At 48.5% G+C, this 14,638-nt stretch overlaps 2 protein-coding genes across 2 annotated transcripts; both read right to left on the bottom strand.

Annotated features, from left to right (window-relative positions):
• Nucleotides 1–54: 54 nt before the first annotated feature.
• Nucleotides 55–3,684, bottom strand: LOC143410016 (uncharacterized; the record flags this gene model as incomplete). The annotated part of the gene is made up of 9 exons (XM_076870689.2): nt 55–212; nt 596–757; nt 926–1,104; nt 1,300–1,420; nt 1,502–1,573; nt 2,044–2,187; nt 3,022–3,068; nt 3,182–3,406; nt 3,635–3,684. Coding segments are annotated over 9 exons (1,158 nt in total), but the record flags the coding sequence as incomplete, so codon positions are not given.
• A 5,751-nt stretch (nt 3,685–9,435) lies between these two features.
• On the bottom strand, nt 9,436–12,725 carry Spata32 (spermatogenesis associated 32). Its single transcript, XM_076870687.2, has 5 exons — nt 12,713–12,725; nt 12,452–12,506; nt 11,603–11,663; nt 10,423–11,336; nt 9,436–9,855 (listed from the first exon to the last, which is right to left on the bottom strand). The coding sequence occupies exons 1-5, from the start codon at nt 12,723–12,725 to the stop codon at nt 9,771–9,773; spliced, it is 1,128 nt and encodes a 375-aa protein (XP_076726802.1). The 3' UTR covers nt 9,436–9,770.
• Between the last annotated feature and the right edge of the window lie 1,913 nt (nt 12,726–14,638).

Raw genomic sequence — 14,638 nt, 5'->3', positions numbered from 1 at the left:
GTCTGTTCGGTGCCCACTCCCATTACCCAGAGCCGGTTTCGCTCAGCAAACGCTTTACTTGTACAAGCTCTTCACAGCTTGTTTCTGCAAAGAGGCTGGTGAAGGGGAGAAGGGTTGCTTCTGCACTAGAGTCGCAGGGGACAGAGCCCGCTTTGAGAGTCCTATTTGCTCCAGCGACTCGTCCGCGTACCCTGCGGGAGGGCGGAGGGAGCACGTGGAGTGTGTAGCCGGCAGTTCGGAGTTGCGGAGGGTGTAGCCAGCAGCTCAGAGTTGCGGAGACTCGCCGGATTAGCACCTCCTAGGTCCGCCTCGCTGCTGCCCCCCACTTCCGCTGGGGCCTCCTACCTGGATACCTCGCCCCCTTTTCCTTTGCCGGTCCTACTTTAGTCACGCCTCCCTATGCGCCTGCGCCTACTCCGTCCCCGTTTCTTTCGGTGTGCTCCCACTCTTCGCCTGCCGCCCGCCAGTCCCGCCGCCGCCGCATCTGCTTTACCGCCTCCGCCCCATCTGCCCTGTCCTGATTCTCCCCGGCCCGCCCGCCCTTCTCCGGCGGAGCCCCTAGTCTGCATCGCCAGCCCAGCGCGCCTGCTCTCACCTGGGCTGAGCGGTCCCAGGTTGGGCAGGAGCTTGGAGCGGCCGGGCTGATGGGGCTTGGAAAGGCGGATGTCGGGGGGGCCGGGGATTCGGCTCCGCGTCCTGCATTCTGGCCGCATCCGCCCGGCCAGTTTGGGTATCTGAGAGTAGGGGTTGCGCGCACCTGGGGCAGGCGCCCGGCAGGAGAAGGGGGAGGGGACAGTGATGCCGAGAGTGGGTCCTCGGAGGCCAGAGGTGGTGGCAGGGACTGTGTGTGACCGAAAGAGTCCCCTCTCCAGTGGCCCCCAGCCCCGCGCCTCTGGCCCCCGGCCTCTACCCACTGAGCGCGCACTCGGTTTGCACAGTGTGTGCAGCGAGCGCGCTAGCTCCGTGTTGGAGAGGCCGCTGACGCGCGCCGCCTGACAGAAGAAGTTGAGGCCAGCGTGGGCGCGCGACGGCCGGCCCTGGCCGCGGGCCCGACCCCTACAGCCCGGGCTCAACTGCAGAGCTCTCTGCTTCTTGAAGTAGTAGCTTGAAGGAGAGAAGTGGGGTATCCGTTTTAGACAATGCCTCCTTCGTCCTCTCCATCTCACAGGCACCGAAACTCAAGGAGAACAGTAAGCCACTTGTCTTTGTCTGGGGTGGCTTGGGGCCCAGGAAAAGGGCCCAGAGTTCAGGGCTCCTATCTTTGGGGCTTGGGATCTAGGGACGGACGGTTGTGCCCACCTCATCACCTCCTGTGCGGACTTGGAGGGCACAAAGCCCTGGCTAAGCAGCTTGAACAGGATCTCTATGAACAGGGTCTTTAGGCTCCTGGGGTCACAGACCCGACGGTTTCTCACTTGCCCTGGGGACAGCAAAAATGAGTGTGAGGAGAGGCTTCCTCCCCAGGCCAGGTCCACTCCTGCCACACCAGTCTTGTGCTCACGCATGCATTGAGCCACGTAATGGTTGTCAGTGAGGACACCCAGGAAGTCTTTGAAGCTTACGATTCCATCACCTGGAAAGAGTGAGAGGAGGATGCAATGGGTGCCTGCCCCTGCAGAAGGCTTGCCCTGTATACACAGACTCAGGGTTCCCATGTGTGTGGTTCATCTTGCTGTCTGTCTCTCCCTGCCTGCCCTTCCAGGATATTTCAAATTGTTCATCTGCAGCCCAAAAGGTACACGCATAGCATGAAAGTTGCCCTGTGCAATGTGGATATCCAACTGGGTCCACAGAGAAGCTAAAGGTAGACCCTAATTTGAGTAGGGGAGAAATAGCCCTTACGTTGGGGCAGCCACATGTCAGGATAAGAATTAAATCAGCAACAATGTTTAAAGGCCATGAGATAATGGTGATGAGGACTCTTTTCCCAGGAGAGGGAATTTTAAAGTATAACTAGGGAGGAATGTTGTGGACAGGGGTAGCATTCATCAGGAGAATATTTGGAGGTGGGAGAGTGCAAGAGGGCAGAGATGGGACACCCACCATCCAAGTCTGCCAGCCGAAGAGCCTCACACATCTCCTGAGGGCCCAGTTGGATACCCACATTGCGCAGGGCAATTTTCATGCTGCGCATGTCCACGGTGCCTGTTGGGCTGCAGCTGAACAGTTTGAAGATATCCTGGAAGGCTGAGGGTAGAGGGGAGCAGGCAGCAAGGTGAACAGTACACATAGGAACCCTGAGCCCTAAGATCTGCCTATTGCAGCTAAGGTGGAACATCTGATGCCTCAGGTTACCTCAGCCCCCTGGGCATATATAACTTTTAATACAAATAACAGTAGTGGCAGCTTTGTATTGGCACTTTAGTGCTCATTCAGTCTTGAAATTCAAACATGAGTCTTGGACATGTTTATATGAAAAGCATTCAAAACTCATGTTCAAGGTCATACCTGGCAGTCTGGCTAACTATGATGCCCTGGAACCCTGCTGGGGCCTGGCATATAGCAGGCACTGAAAAGTGTTGATGTAGAAAATTATTCTGCTCTGAAAGGCCCCTGCCAACACCAGGATATATCTTTGAGGAACACTGGGGAAGTGATTCTTTCTACTCTTGCACTCCCCACCCACAGCCTAGACCCTAGGCAACAGGGGAATTCATTCTTTTTTTTCATCCTGTCTCCTTCTTTCCCTCTTCCCGTCTTCCTTTCCATCTTGCCTATCTGTTCATTTGTTCAGCCATCCATCTATCCATCCAAATACCATAATTTGCCTATCCAACACTCCATCCAGTTTTCTTTCCTTCCTATGCATGCACGCACGCGCACACACACACACCAGGCATATCAGTGAATTTCAGTTTGTAGAGATGAACAAATTTATATTGGCATGGTGGGAATGTTATAAATACTGGCTTCTTGCAAGGTTTACAGATACTGACCCCAGCCTCAGGGCGGAAAACCTCTCATAGTTCTGCTCTGAGCACCCCCTAATTTCCCTCCCTACTCCCAGCCTAGGACTCTCACCTGTCAGCTGCCGGGGTGTCAGGGGCAGGAGATTCTCGTCTGTCATGCTGCCCCAGGGGGAAGAGGTTGGTCAGGTCTTGGCACCTGCTGCAGAGAGATGCCAGGGCCAGGCAGGCCTTACCCAAACCCAGTGCCCCCGGTCTGGCTTCCCCACCCTCACCTCTGAGATCTGGCATCTGGTCCTGACCAAGCTGGGTGGGCAGCCACAGGGTTCTTGAATTCTTTTGCCCTCTGTGTAGTCTGCTCAGTCTTTGTGGCTATGGCTTCTGGTGGCTCTGTCTGGGTCATTTGGGCAGTGTGCAGCTGACACCTCCCTTTCTGCACCCTGCTGGACTGCTCCTCACCTCGATCTTGTGTGAGCAGCCTTCGAGGCTTCTGTGAAGGCCTTAGAGGCATGGAGAAGACAAGGCAGAGGGGCTCAGGCCACTGGAATATGCTGACTCCAGGGGATCTGGGACCAGGCCTGTGGGTGTGTGCAGGTCTACCTCCTCCCATGAGGTACCCATAACCCTCCCTCCAAGAGGTTCTGAGGGCAGGGCTATGGCAGTGATACTCCCCCCCCCCCACCTCTGGTGAGGGAGGAGGACCCTCCTCCAACCCTGATCACCTGTACCTTTTCTGTGTGGGTGGGGATCTCTTGGTCTTCTGCCTTCTTCTGCCTGAAAGGCAGAGTCACAGGCTCTGAGGCTGCTCCAGTGCCCCAAACCTATAGCCCCCAGGCTGCCTTTGTGGTGGATTTTGTCTTTGGCAGGAGATACACTCTCTCTCTCACCAGAGATCTGTTTCTCCCTGTTGATCACCTGCTGCTTTATTGTTCTGAGTTTTTGCCTCCCTTAAGACACCTGAACTTGTGACTCCACTCTGGATATTAAGTCAGAATGACAGAGGCCCAGAGAAGTAGGTCCCAGGGGCCTAAAGCCAAGAACTGAGAGGGTGAGGGTTCAGCCCAATATAGACCTGTCTGCCATATTAAAAAAAATTCCATGAAACCTTAATAAATTTAAAAGAATAAGAATTATATAATGTCTGCTCTTGGGTCATAATGGAATTAAAATAGAAATCAATAATAGAAAGATAGCTGGGAGGCCAGGCATGGTGGTACATGCTGGTGATCCCAGGTCCAGCTATTCAGGAGACTGGGGCAGGACTACAAATTTGAGGACAGCCTGGGCATCTTTTTTTTTTTTTTAATATTTATTTTTTAGTGGACACAATATCTTTTTTTTTTTCATGTTCTCAAAAATCTTTAATGACAGAGTTCATGTATAAATAGACGAGTTGGGTGGAAACCATCTGTAACAGGGCACAATTTCGTAAGCGCACACAGACGTGACACAGCAGCCTCTTGGGATCCAGGGTGCTACCTATGAGAAGGGGTTCCGCATCATCCTCCACAGGTGTAAATGGAGGCAAGATGGGCAAACAGTGAGTGGACACAATATCTTTATTTTTCATTTATGTGGTGCTGAGGATCAAACCCAGTGCCTCATGCATGCTAGGCGAACACTCTACCACTGAGCCACAATCCCAGCCCCATGGACCTCTTTAAAAAAAAAAAAAAGGCTGGAGATGCAGCTGGTTGAAAATTTGGCTACCCTGCAGAGGCCCTGGGTTCATCCTCTAGTACTGGGAAGTGAGGGGGAAGATAGCTGGGAGATCCCCAACTTAGTGATTAAATAACACACTTCTAATTAATGCACGGGTCAAACAAAAATCTCAAGAGAGGTTAAAAATATTTGAAAGTAAATGAAAATAAAAATACAGTTCATTCAAAATTTGTGGGCTATAGCAAAAGCAATGCTAAGAGGGAAGTTTATAGAATTAAAATGAATATTTTAGAAAAGGAGGAATATCTAAAATCAATAAGCATCTATCTTAGGAAACTAGAAAAATAAGAGCAAATTAAATCCAAGGTAAGTAAAGATAATACAAATTGAAAACAGGAAATCATTACAGAAGATCACCTAAATCAAAAGCTGGTTCTTTGAAAAGATCAGTAAGATCAATTAGGCTCCAACCAGGGTAACAGAAAGAAGAGGGAGGGAGGGAGGGAGAGAGAAATGATGCAAATTATTAATAGTAGAATGAAAGAGAGAACATCATTCTAGATATAATGGACTTTCAAAGGATTAAAAAAAGGAATATTATGGATGACTCTATGCCTATACATTTGATAATCTAGATGAAATGGACAATTCATTGAAAAATGCAATCTGCCAAAAATAACACATGGAGAAATAGAATATATCTATTAAAGAAGATGAAACAATAATTAACAACCTTCCATTCTGAGGATGTACCTCAGTGGTAGAGTGCTTGCCTGGCATGCATGAGTCACTAGGTTTGATCTTTAGCACCACATAAAAATAAACAAATTAAAATAAAGGCATTCTATCCACCTACAACTACCAAAAGAAAAAAAAAAAAAGGTTAACAACCTTCCAAAACAAAGAGCACCATGCCCGATAGGTTTACTGGTGAATTCTATCAAATATTTAAGGAAGAAATTATATCAATCCTTTCCTCTCTTTTTTTGTTAGTGTGGCTAGAGCTAATTGATCTTATTGATCTTTTTCCAAGAACTAGCTTTTGATTTTGATGATTTTCTCTATTGATTTCCTGTTTTTGATTTTGATTTTTGCTTTTATTTTTATTTATATTTATTCTACTTGAATAAAAAATTATACATCACAACCAAATGGGATCTGTTACAGGAATGCAACATTTGAGATTTAGTTATTGTAATCCATCACATCAATAGGTTAAAGAAGAAAAATCACATGATCATATAAATACATGCAGAAAAGTGACAAAATTCAATACCCATTCATAACAAAAGCTTGAGAAATAGCAAACTTTTCAACTTGATAAAGAACATTACAAAAAAATCTATAGCGAGTGTGGTGGTGCATGCCTGTAGTCCCAGAAACTCAGGAGGCTGGGCTGGGGATGTGGTTCAAGTGGTAATGCGCTCGCCTAGCATGCATGAGGCACTGGGTTCAATTCTCAGCACCACATAAAAATAAAGATATTGTGTCCACCTAAAACTAAAAAATAAATATTAAAAAAATAACTCTGGAGGTTGAGGCAGGAGGATCATGAATTAAAAGTCAGCCTCAGGGGCTGGGGATGTGGCTCAAGCGGTAGCGTGCTCGCCTGCCATGCGTGCGGCCCGGGTTCGATCCTCAGCACCACATACAAACAAAGATGTTGTGTCCGCCGAAAACTAAAAAATAAACATTAAAAATTCTCTCTCTCTCTTAAAAAAAAAAAAAAAGTCAGCCTTAGACACTTAGGAAGGCCCTCAACAGCTTAGCAAGACCTTATCTCAAAATAAAAAATAAAAAGGGCTGGGTATGTGACTCAGTGGTTAAGCATCCCAGGATTCATAAATTAATTAATAATAAAGAGTTCAGGTTAAGTCAGGTTTAGTGGCACATGCCTGTAATCTCAGCACCTCCAGAGACTGAGACAGGAAGATCTCAAGTTCAAAGCCAGCCTCAGCAATTTAGTGAGGCCCTAAGCAATTTAGTGAGACCCTGTCTCAAGATAAAAAATATAAATAAAAAGGGCTAGAGATGTGGCTCAGTGGTTAAGCACCCCTGGGTTCAATCTCCCGTACCCCGCCCCACCTCCCCCGAAAAAAAAATCTATAGCTAGGAGGCTGGGGTCATAGCTCAGTAGTAGAGCATTTGCCTGGAATGTGCAAGGCCCTGCATTCAATACCTAGTACTGAAAAAATAAATTAAAAAAAAAAAAAATCCACAGCTAACATTATACCTAGCAGGGAGAATCACAAAGCTTTCCTGCGAAGATCCAGAAGATGTCCCCTCTAATCCCTCTAACTGCTGTTTTTTTATTTTATTTTATTTTTAGTTGTTGATGGACCTTTATTTAATTTATTTATTTGTATGCGGTGCTGAGAATCAAAACCAGTGCCTCACATGTTAGGCTAGTGCTTTACCACTGAGTCACAATCCCAGCCCTCTAATTGCTGTTTTTAATATTGTACTGGAAGTCCTAGATAATACAGTATGACAAGAAAAGGGAATAAAAGATATACAGATTGGGAAGAAATAAAGCTATCTTTGTTTTCCAATGACATGACTGTCATTCATCTACAATAAAATGAATCTAGACACAGAGTTTACATCCTTCTCAAAAAGCAACTCAAAATAGATCATAGAAGTAAGTGTAAAACACAAAACTCTAAAACTCCTAGAAGGCAACCCAGGAGAACACCTGTTTTTTTTTTTTTTGTTTTTTTTTTTAGAGAGAGTGAGAGAGGGAGAGAGAGAATTTTAATATTTATTTTTTAGTATTCGGCGGACACAACATCTCTGTTTGTATGTGGTGCTGAGGATCGAACCAGGGCCGCACGCATGGCAGGCGAGCACGCTACCGCTTGAGCCACATCCCCAGCCCAGGAGAACACCTATCTGAGTGTGGGTATGGCAATGACTCTTTTTTGATGCAATAACAAAAATGTGATCTGTAAAAGAAATAATTGATAAGCTGGACTTCATTAAAATTAAAAATTTCTGCTCTACAAAAGACAACATCAAGAGAATGAGAAGACAAACGGGACTGGGAGAAATTATTTGCAAACCCACTGTTGATAAAGGACTGTAACTCTCAAAACTCAATAATAATGAACTACCCAGTTAAAAAACTGGCAAAAGATTTGAGCAGACACCTCCCAAAGAAGATACACAAATGAAAAGTGAGTGTAGGAGATGTTCAACACCATACATTGTTAGGGAGATACCACACACTTCACACCTATTAGAATGCCTAAATTCAAAGTACGGGCACCACCAAATACTGGTGAAGATATGGAGCAGCAGGAATGCTCATTTGTTGCTGGTGGGAGTGCAAAATGTGCAATCACTTTGAAAGATAGTTTGGTGGTTTCTTACAAAAAAGAAAAAATCCATACCATATATACGGTAAAGCAATCATCCTCTTTGGTATTTACCCAAATGATCTGAAAACTTAAGTCCACACACAAACCTGCATGCAGATGTTTACAGCAGCTTTATTCCTAATTGCTAAGTGTTGGAAGCAACCAGGATGAAGGTGAATGGATAAGTAAACTGTGATATATCCAGACAGTGGAACATTGTTCAGTGCTAAAAAAGAAGTGGAGTATCAAACCATGAAAAGACACGGAGGAAACAAATGCTTGTTATTAAGTGAAAAAAGCCAATTTGAAAGGCTATGTATGTTATCCAACTTATTCTGGAAGAAGCAAAATTAGACAGTGAAAGGATCAGCAGTTGCCTGGGAATGGGCTGAGTACATTAGAAACTGTTCTGAACTCTCCCTTGATAGATACTTGTCAATATACATTGGTCAAAGACCTTAGAAGGTACAACACCAAGAGTGAACCTTCAAGTAAACTATGGACTTTGGGTGATGATGATTTATTGATGTAGGTTCATTTTTGTGACAAATGTACCCCTGGTGCAGGATGTCAGTAGAGGGGGAAGTTGTGTGGGGTGAGTGGATAAGAAAGTATATGGGATCCCTGTATTTCAGGCTCAATTTTACAGTACCCCTAAAACTGCTCTAAAAATAAAATTTCTTTTTCAAAAAACAAAAATCAAAATACTCCAGAAAGATGAGTCCTGAGAGCCTAATGACAATTTGGGTCTAGCTTCATCTGGGACACTTTACCTTTTCATCATTGCTTGGTCCCTTCTTCCAGCCTCTGGCCCCCTTCTCCTTCGGGCCGCACCCATTCTCAACTACTCCCTTCTTCTAAATCTGTCTCCCTGGACTCCTCCCTCCTCCCTCCTCAATACCTGCCAGGCTCTTGAAGATGTGCAAAGCTGGGCTTTCCCTTGACAGAGGGCCTGACATCCAGAGTGGGGGGTCAGAGGCTGATCAGGGCTCAGGGTGCCCCTCCTCTCTCCTGCAGACTCCCCTCTCCACACCCATGTCCACCCCTAACTCCAAATTCCCTTCCTTCCTTTGCATCCATTTTGCCTCTGCCAGAAGCTTCCATGCATTGCTCACCCCCTGGGCCTCCAAAGCCTGACCCCAGACATGGGGAACTTTGGGCATTTGTGTGAATGTTTTGTACATGTGAAAGTCACAGGATGTGTGTGCCTGGGCATCCGCATGGCTTCCTCTGTGTGTGCATGGATGTGCAGTGTGTGTGCATGTCTGGGTTGCATATGGGTATGCACCGTTACCGTGGGCTCTCCTTACATTTGAGGGACCTCCAGCTCAATGCTGTGGTCCCCTGGAGGACCAGTCTCTTGGCTTCCTTCAAGCCCCCAGGCACCATCCCTTTTCCATGCAGGTCTTCCCAGAGGAGAGACAGGAAGAACTCCCTCCACACTCCCTTTCTCCCTGCCCAGTCCCACCCCCCCAGGGGTTACCCCTCCTCAGATGATCCCAATGTGCCCCTGGCTTCAGGCCTAAGAATCGGAAGCCTCAGAGAGGACTCTGAAGCCTCCTGAAGGCTCAGATGAGTCTTTCCAGGTGGCCTTGAAGTCTGGCTAAGGGGAGTGAAGTGGAACTATTCCTGGGGAGTGAGCAGGGTGAGATGGATGGCCAGGAACAGGGTGACAGAGCCCTCAGGGAGTTGGTGGGGCTGGGGACAACTAAAAATATTGGGTGTCATCCCTAAAAAATTGATTCTAGGCTATGGCAGCCAGGTGAGCTCATTGGTCCAGGAGCATTTGCACAAAAAGTCTGAGCAAGGGATCAGCACTGGAGGCTTTACTGGTTTTGTCTAGTCATTTCTCTGGGGTGGAAGGGGATGACAGCTTAAAATGGATTTTCAGGAATAATGGATTCCCTTTCTTGGTTCCCGGCACCGAGCTGCAACACAAAAGAGAGAGTGTCACTGGGGTCCCAGGGAGAGGGTGACAAAGGAGGGGCAGGCCCAGGACCTGTCCAAGGGAGGAGGTCCTGGGTCAGGGGCCTTCTGCTGCATGTGGCTGGGCAGCTGATGTTCTGGTCTGTGTCCTTCCATTACCAGAGGCAAGGACCACTACACAGCCTTGTCCCCTCACTGTCCCTCCACACAGTGTCCTTGCCCAGGGCTACAGACAGCACTCTCTGCAGGGCAGACACCAGCAGAGTAGTTCCACTTTCTAATGCCGCATTGACCCTTCCCACTTTGAACCCAGGTCCCCGCTCTAGCCTGAGAGAGCTCACCCTCCATGGTCCCCAAGCCTCCTTCGGCCCTGGCCTTGGCACTTCACCTCAGTCCACCGGAACTTCGTTTCCAGTAGCCTTTATGAGGTCACTGAGGTTGAGGCCTCACTGAGCTGCAAGTGGCCCTGCTCAGCCCCCCATTCTGCTGTTCTTTACCCCTGCCCAGCTGGGCAAGCAATGAGGCCCCACAGTTGTGGCCCTTAGGGGAGTTGTACCCAGTCTACTCACTTGCATTCCTGCAGCGTGGCGGGGGTGTCCTGTGTCGGAAGGAACTTCACTTCCCCCTCAATGGTGGTTCTCTTGATCCCAGGTTTGAAGTCTAGGTAAGAAGGGAAGCTCTGTTTTTCCTGTTCTGGAACTTTCTCTGGCTCCTTGGCTTTGGGTGGATTCTGAGGCTGCACAGGCTCTGTACAAGATTTCACAGGCTCTTTAGAAGGTGCCGCAGACTTCCGGGATGGAGCTTTGATCATTTGTTCTAAACTGGGCAACTCCATATCGTTGGAGGCTACGGCCAAGGAAGATGCGAAATTGATCAGCTCTTCCAGGCCGATGGATGGCGGGAGGCTGGAGGTTGACAGACAAGGGCTTGATATTGGCTGGGAGGTTGTGACTTGGCGAAATGTCAGGGCCCTGGAGATCTGGAGCATATTCTCAGGGCACAGTGTGTTCTTGGGGTTGGACTCCTGCTTTGGGTGGCTGGGGGTCTTCTCTGTGTCTCTTTCTTTGGACTGCCTATTTATTGCCTGTTGCAGGCTGTGCTCTGATGCTTGGATGAGCTTATTTGCAAAGAAGAGGTGCTTGGAAGTCTGTACGCGGATGGAGCGATGCTCAGGGCATGTCAGTTTTTTCCCTGAGACACTCTGGAGGCTGGAGTTGGAGCCTATCGACCATCCCGAGAAGGTCCTTGGTATCTCCTCTGTGTAGGGATGGAGGGTCTCTATTGTGTAATATTGCTGCTCGGTGTGTTCGCAGCCAAACTCCAGAGAGCTCATCTCCCAATAGGGGTCATTGTGTGACTTAGCTTCAGGCCCTCTCTCTGGGATATCTACATCTGAGTTGTCTTCCAGATCTGGGACTGAGTCCAGGTGCGAATCCACATTTGCTCTGGGCCGAGGCTCTTGCTCTAGCAATTCTTCCTCCACCTGAAAGATTTCAACTAAAAGCTAAGGAGGCAAAGCTGGGTGTCCCTGCCTGCAAGGTCCTTCCTGGCACCAAAGACCTGCCTGGGGCAGGAGACAGTGTGGGTGGGTGATGGGGGTGGGGGGTGTGTGAGCTGCCACACCAGTCTGGTACTAAGGTCCCAGAACTGTCAAGGATAAGGGTTGGTGGGGATTTAGGAAAGGTGGGCCTCAAAGACTCTGCCCCTTGCCTACCAATTCCCCATATGGGGGGACCTTGTCACTCTCACCTCTAGGTCTTCTTCCTCTTCTGCTAATCGGGGATGGGGCCGTGGGGAGTTGAAGTCATTCCTAAGACAAAAGAAGAGTGGGTGATAGGGATCTTTGAGGTTGGCTCAGGGGAAAAGGGATCTCTGAGACTCTCAAGGCCTCTTGTCTTATACAGGGGCTGGTAATATGACCTCACTAACTGACCCACTCCTCAGTGTCCCCGCTCCCACAAAGAGCATGATATTCTGAAGTTCCAGTGAGTTTAGAAAATTCCTAGGAGGTTTGCCAACTCATCTGTCATCCCCACAGTGGGACTGGGTGAGTTGGAGGAGACACAGGGAATCTTCATTTTTATGGAGCGTAACAGGTGAGCCCACATAGCTTGCTTTGAGAACCAAAGCTCAGAAAAAGGGCTTCCTGCCGAGGGGAAAGCCCAGAGCAATGTCCACCCACCTGCCCATTCCCAGCTTTGCAGGTCTGGAGACCAGAGATGTGTGTGGATGGGAAGTTTCTCTCTGTTGCTCTTGACCCTTGCCCTCCATGCTTGGCTATTGTTATCCCTGATTCTTCCTTAGGCACCTGCCCACCCCCTCCTGACAGCTCTGTCCTGCATAGGCAAGGCCTCTGTCAGTAGTCAGGTCCTATCCATATCCCCGCTGTGCCCCATCACCCCTCAGCCTTCCTCCAGTGTCAGGGACTGAAGGCAGAGAGAGAAGAGGAATGGAAGACACCCCCACCTCCAGACTTTTGGCCTGGTTACTGATCTTGGGAAGACTTTAGAAATGGGCAAAATGGAGGGAAATTCTAGGTGTGGTGGGGGGGCCACATGGATTCAGGGGGAAAGGGTAGGAGGGGAGACTGGTTCTCACGGTATCTCCACGATGTCCACTGCCCCCTTGCCACAGCAGGGAAATCCATTAGCACCTGGCAGGGAGAAGGAGATCAGGGTGGGGAGCTGCAGGGTGAGGGATAGTCCTTGAGGGATCCTGGAGTCAGGGCTAGTGGTGCTGTCCAGCCGCCTCCCCGTCCCCACTGCCTCACCTCAGCCTGCCTGCCATCCCCTCTTCCAGCTCATCCCTCCTCTCTGTCCCCTTGCCACATCACCAGTGCTGTCCTCCATATCAGCTTGCCTCCACTCGTCATCCTGGCCCCGCCTATCCCACCTCCATCACCCCAGCCACAAGAGCGAGAGTCTTCCCTTCCGCTGATGGAGCGCTACCTCTTCCCCAGTGCTGTGATTTCACTGTGCCAAATATTAGAGGGGCTCATTTGCCCATGGTTCCACAGCTGGACTTGAACAAAGTCTTAAGAAACTCTCTCTCCCTGCCCACATTGCTGTCCTCTACAGGAGCCTGTAACTGTAGGGGCCACCACGCCCCAGGTGGACCTTCCTCTTCTCCCTCTATTTCTGCTCCTCTGCTGCTTGCTGTCCTCTCCCAGCCCATCCATCCCCACCCAGGCCAGTACCCTAACTTCAGGGGCTTAATCTGAGGCAATGCCAGCACCTCCCTCACTGGTGATTTGTGAGTTAGGATCACCCTTGCAGGGGAGGCTGAGTGACTCCCAGGACTGGTCCCCATACCAGGCCCCTCCCTGGAGACTGTATCTTCTAGTGCAGAAGCTGCTCTTTATCTTCCCCTGGGGTGATGATACCCGGTTGTCCCATTTTCTGCTCCCCAGGGTAGAGGATAAGAGTTCATGGCAGAGTGATTCAGGGGTGACAGGGGCAATCGTGCATCAGGCACAGTGGGTCCCCATGAACCTGGGCTGGGGCAGGAAGTGACAGTCCTGGTTCTGGCTAAGAAGAACATGAGAATGTGCTGTGGTCTCTTCTTGCAGATGTAGACTGGAGGGCAGTGGTCCTTGCAGGTCTGATCCAGGGGTTGGTTTGGGATCTCTATGCTTCCGCCTGGGCCTGGAGATCTTGTAGTAACTGAGTGGTAAGGCTTTGAGGGTATCTCCATGGGCAGGACCCCAACGGCCAATTCTACCTCCTTGACCACAGCTCCCCTGGCTTCCTCCACAAGACGCTGCTCCATCTCCAGCTCCCCCTGGCCCAAGCCTGGCTCCTCTGCAGCCTCTGAGTGGACAGCCTTCCTTTACTTGCTTTATAGTTTCCCTGGGCAATTTGACCAACACCCACAGCCTCAACCCTTCCATAAGTAGCAACTAGGTATGGACAAAGGGGAAATGATTATGGAGTGTGGGGGCTGGAAAAAAGTCTGAGGTTGACTCCACTTGGGACCTCTGTGCCTGACTTCGGGATGTTCTATTGAGGATTCAAGTAACAGCCTATGGTCTATAAAATAATCCCAATTTCCAGTTGTTGCCAGTGTACAGAAATACATTAAAACTGGGTACAGACAGGAGTCTCCCAAGTTTGAGGACAGCTTCAGCAACTTAGCAAGGCCCTAAGTAACTTAACAAGACCCTGTCTCAAAATAAAAAATAAAAAGGGCTGGTAATATGACTTAGTGGTGAAGTGATTCTGGATTCAATCCCACAAGGTATATTGGTGACTAATTTTCATTTCTTATGATAAGTTTTGATATTTGATATTAGAATGATATTTGATATTAGAGTGATTCTGGCCTCATAAAATGCCTTGGAAGTATTTGCTCTTTGGTTTTCTGGAAGAGTTTGTGCAAATAATTGGTATTATTTCTTCCCTAATGTTGGTAGCATTAACAAGTGAAGCTTATGATCTTGGGTCTGGAGCTTCCTTACAGGATGATTGTGAATTACATGTTTTAAAAGCTACATGCAGTGCTTTTTTGCCTATGTTTTCTTTTCATTGTGGTAAAATATGCCTAATTGTGTGTGTGTATGTGTGTGTGCTGGGGATTGAACAAAGCCCCGGTGCATGCTAAGTGCATCCTATACACCTCCTTATTTTAACCATTTATATAGTCAAGGGCCATCAGGTGCATACACACTATTGTGCAACCATTGGCACCATCCATCTCCAGAATATCTGTTTCTTTTTTTTCTTATGATACTGAGAATTTAACCCAGGGGAGCTCTACTACTGAGCTACAACACCAGCTTTTCTTATT

This window comes from Callospermophilus lateralis, chromosome 11 (assembly GCF_048772815.1).
Source record: "Callospermophilus lateralis isolate mCalLat2 chromosome 11, mCalLat2.hap1, whole genome shotgun sequence".
NCBI lineage: Eukaryota > Metazoa > Chordata > Mammalia > Rodentia > Sciuridae > Callospermophilus > Callospermophilus lateralis.
The sequence above is the reverse complement of the archived record's forward strand: the minus strand, read 5'-3'. Positions and strand labels throughout refer to the sequence as shown.

Bases quoted from the DNA above. Each gene is read 5' to 3' on its own strand.
- Spata32 (XM_076870687.2), bottom strand. The intron at 11,664-12,451 runs GTGAGAACCAGT...CTTTTGTCTTAG, and splicing joins GTGGACATCGTGGAGATACC to GAATGACTTCAACTCCCCAC. The intron at 11,337-11,602 runs GTGAGAGTGACA...GAAATCTTTCAG, and splicing joins AAGAGGAAGAAGACCTAGAG to GTGGAGGAAGAATTGCTAGA.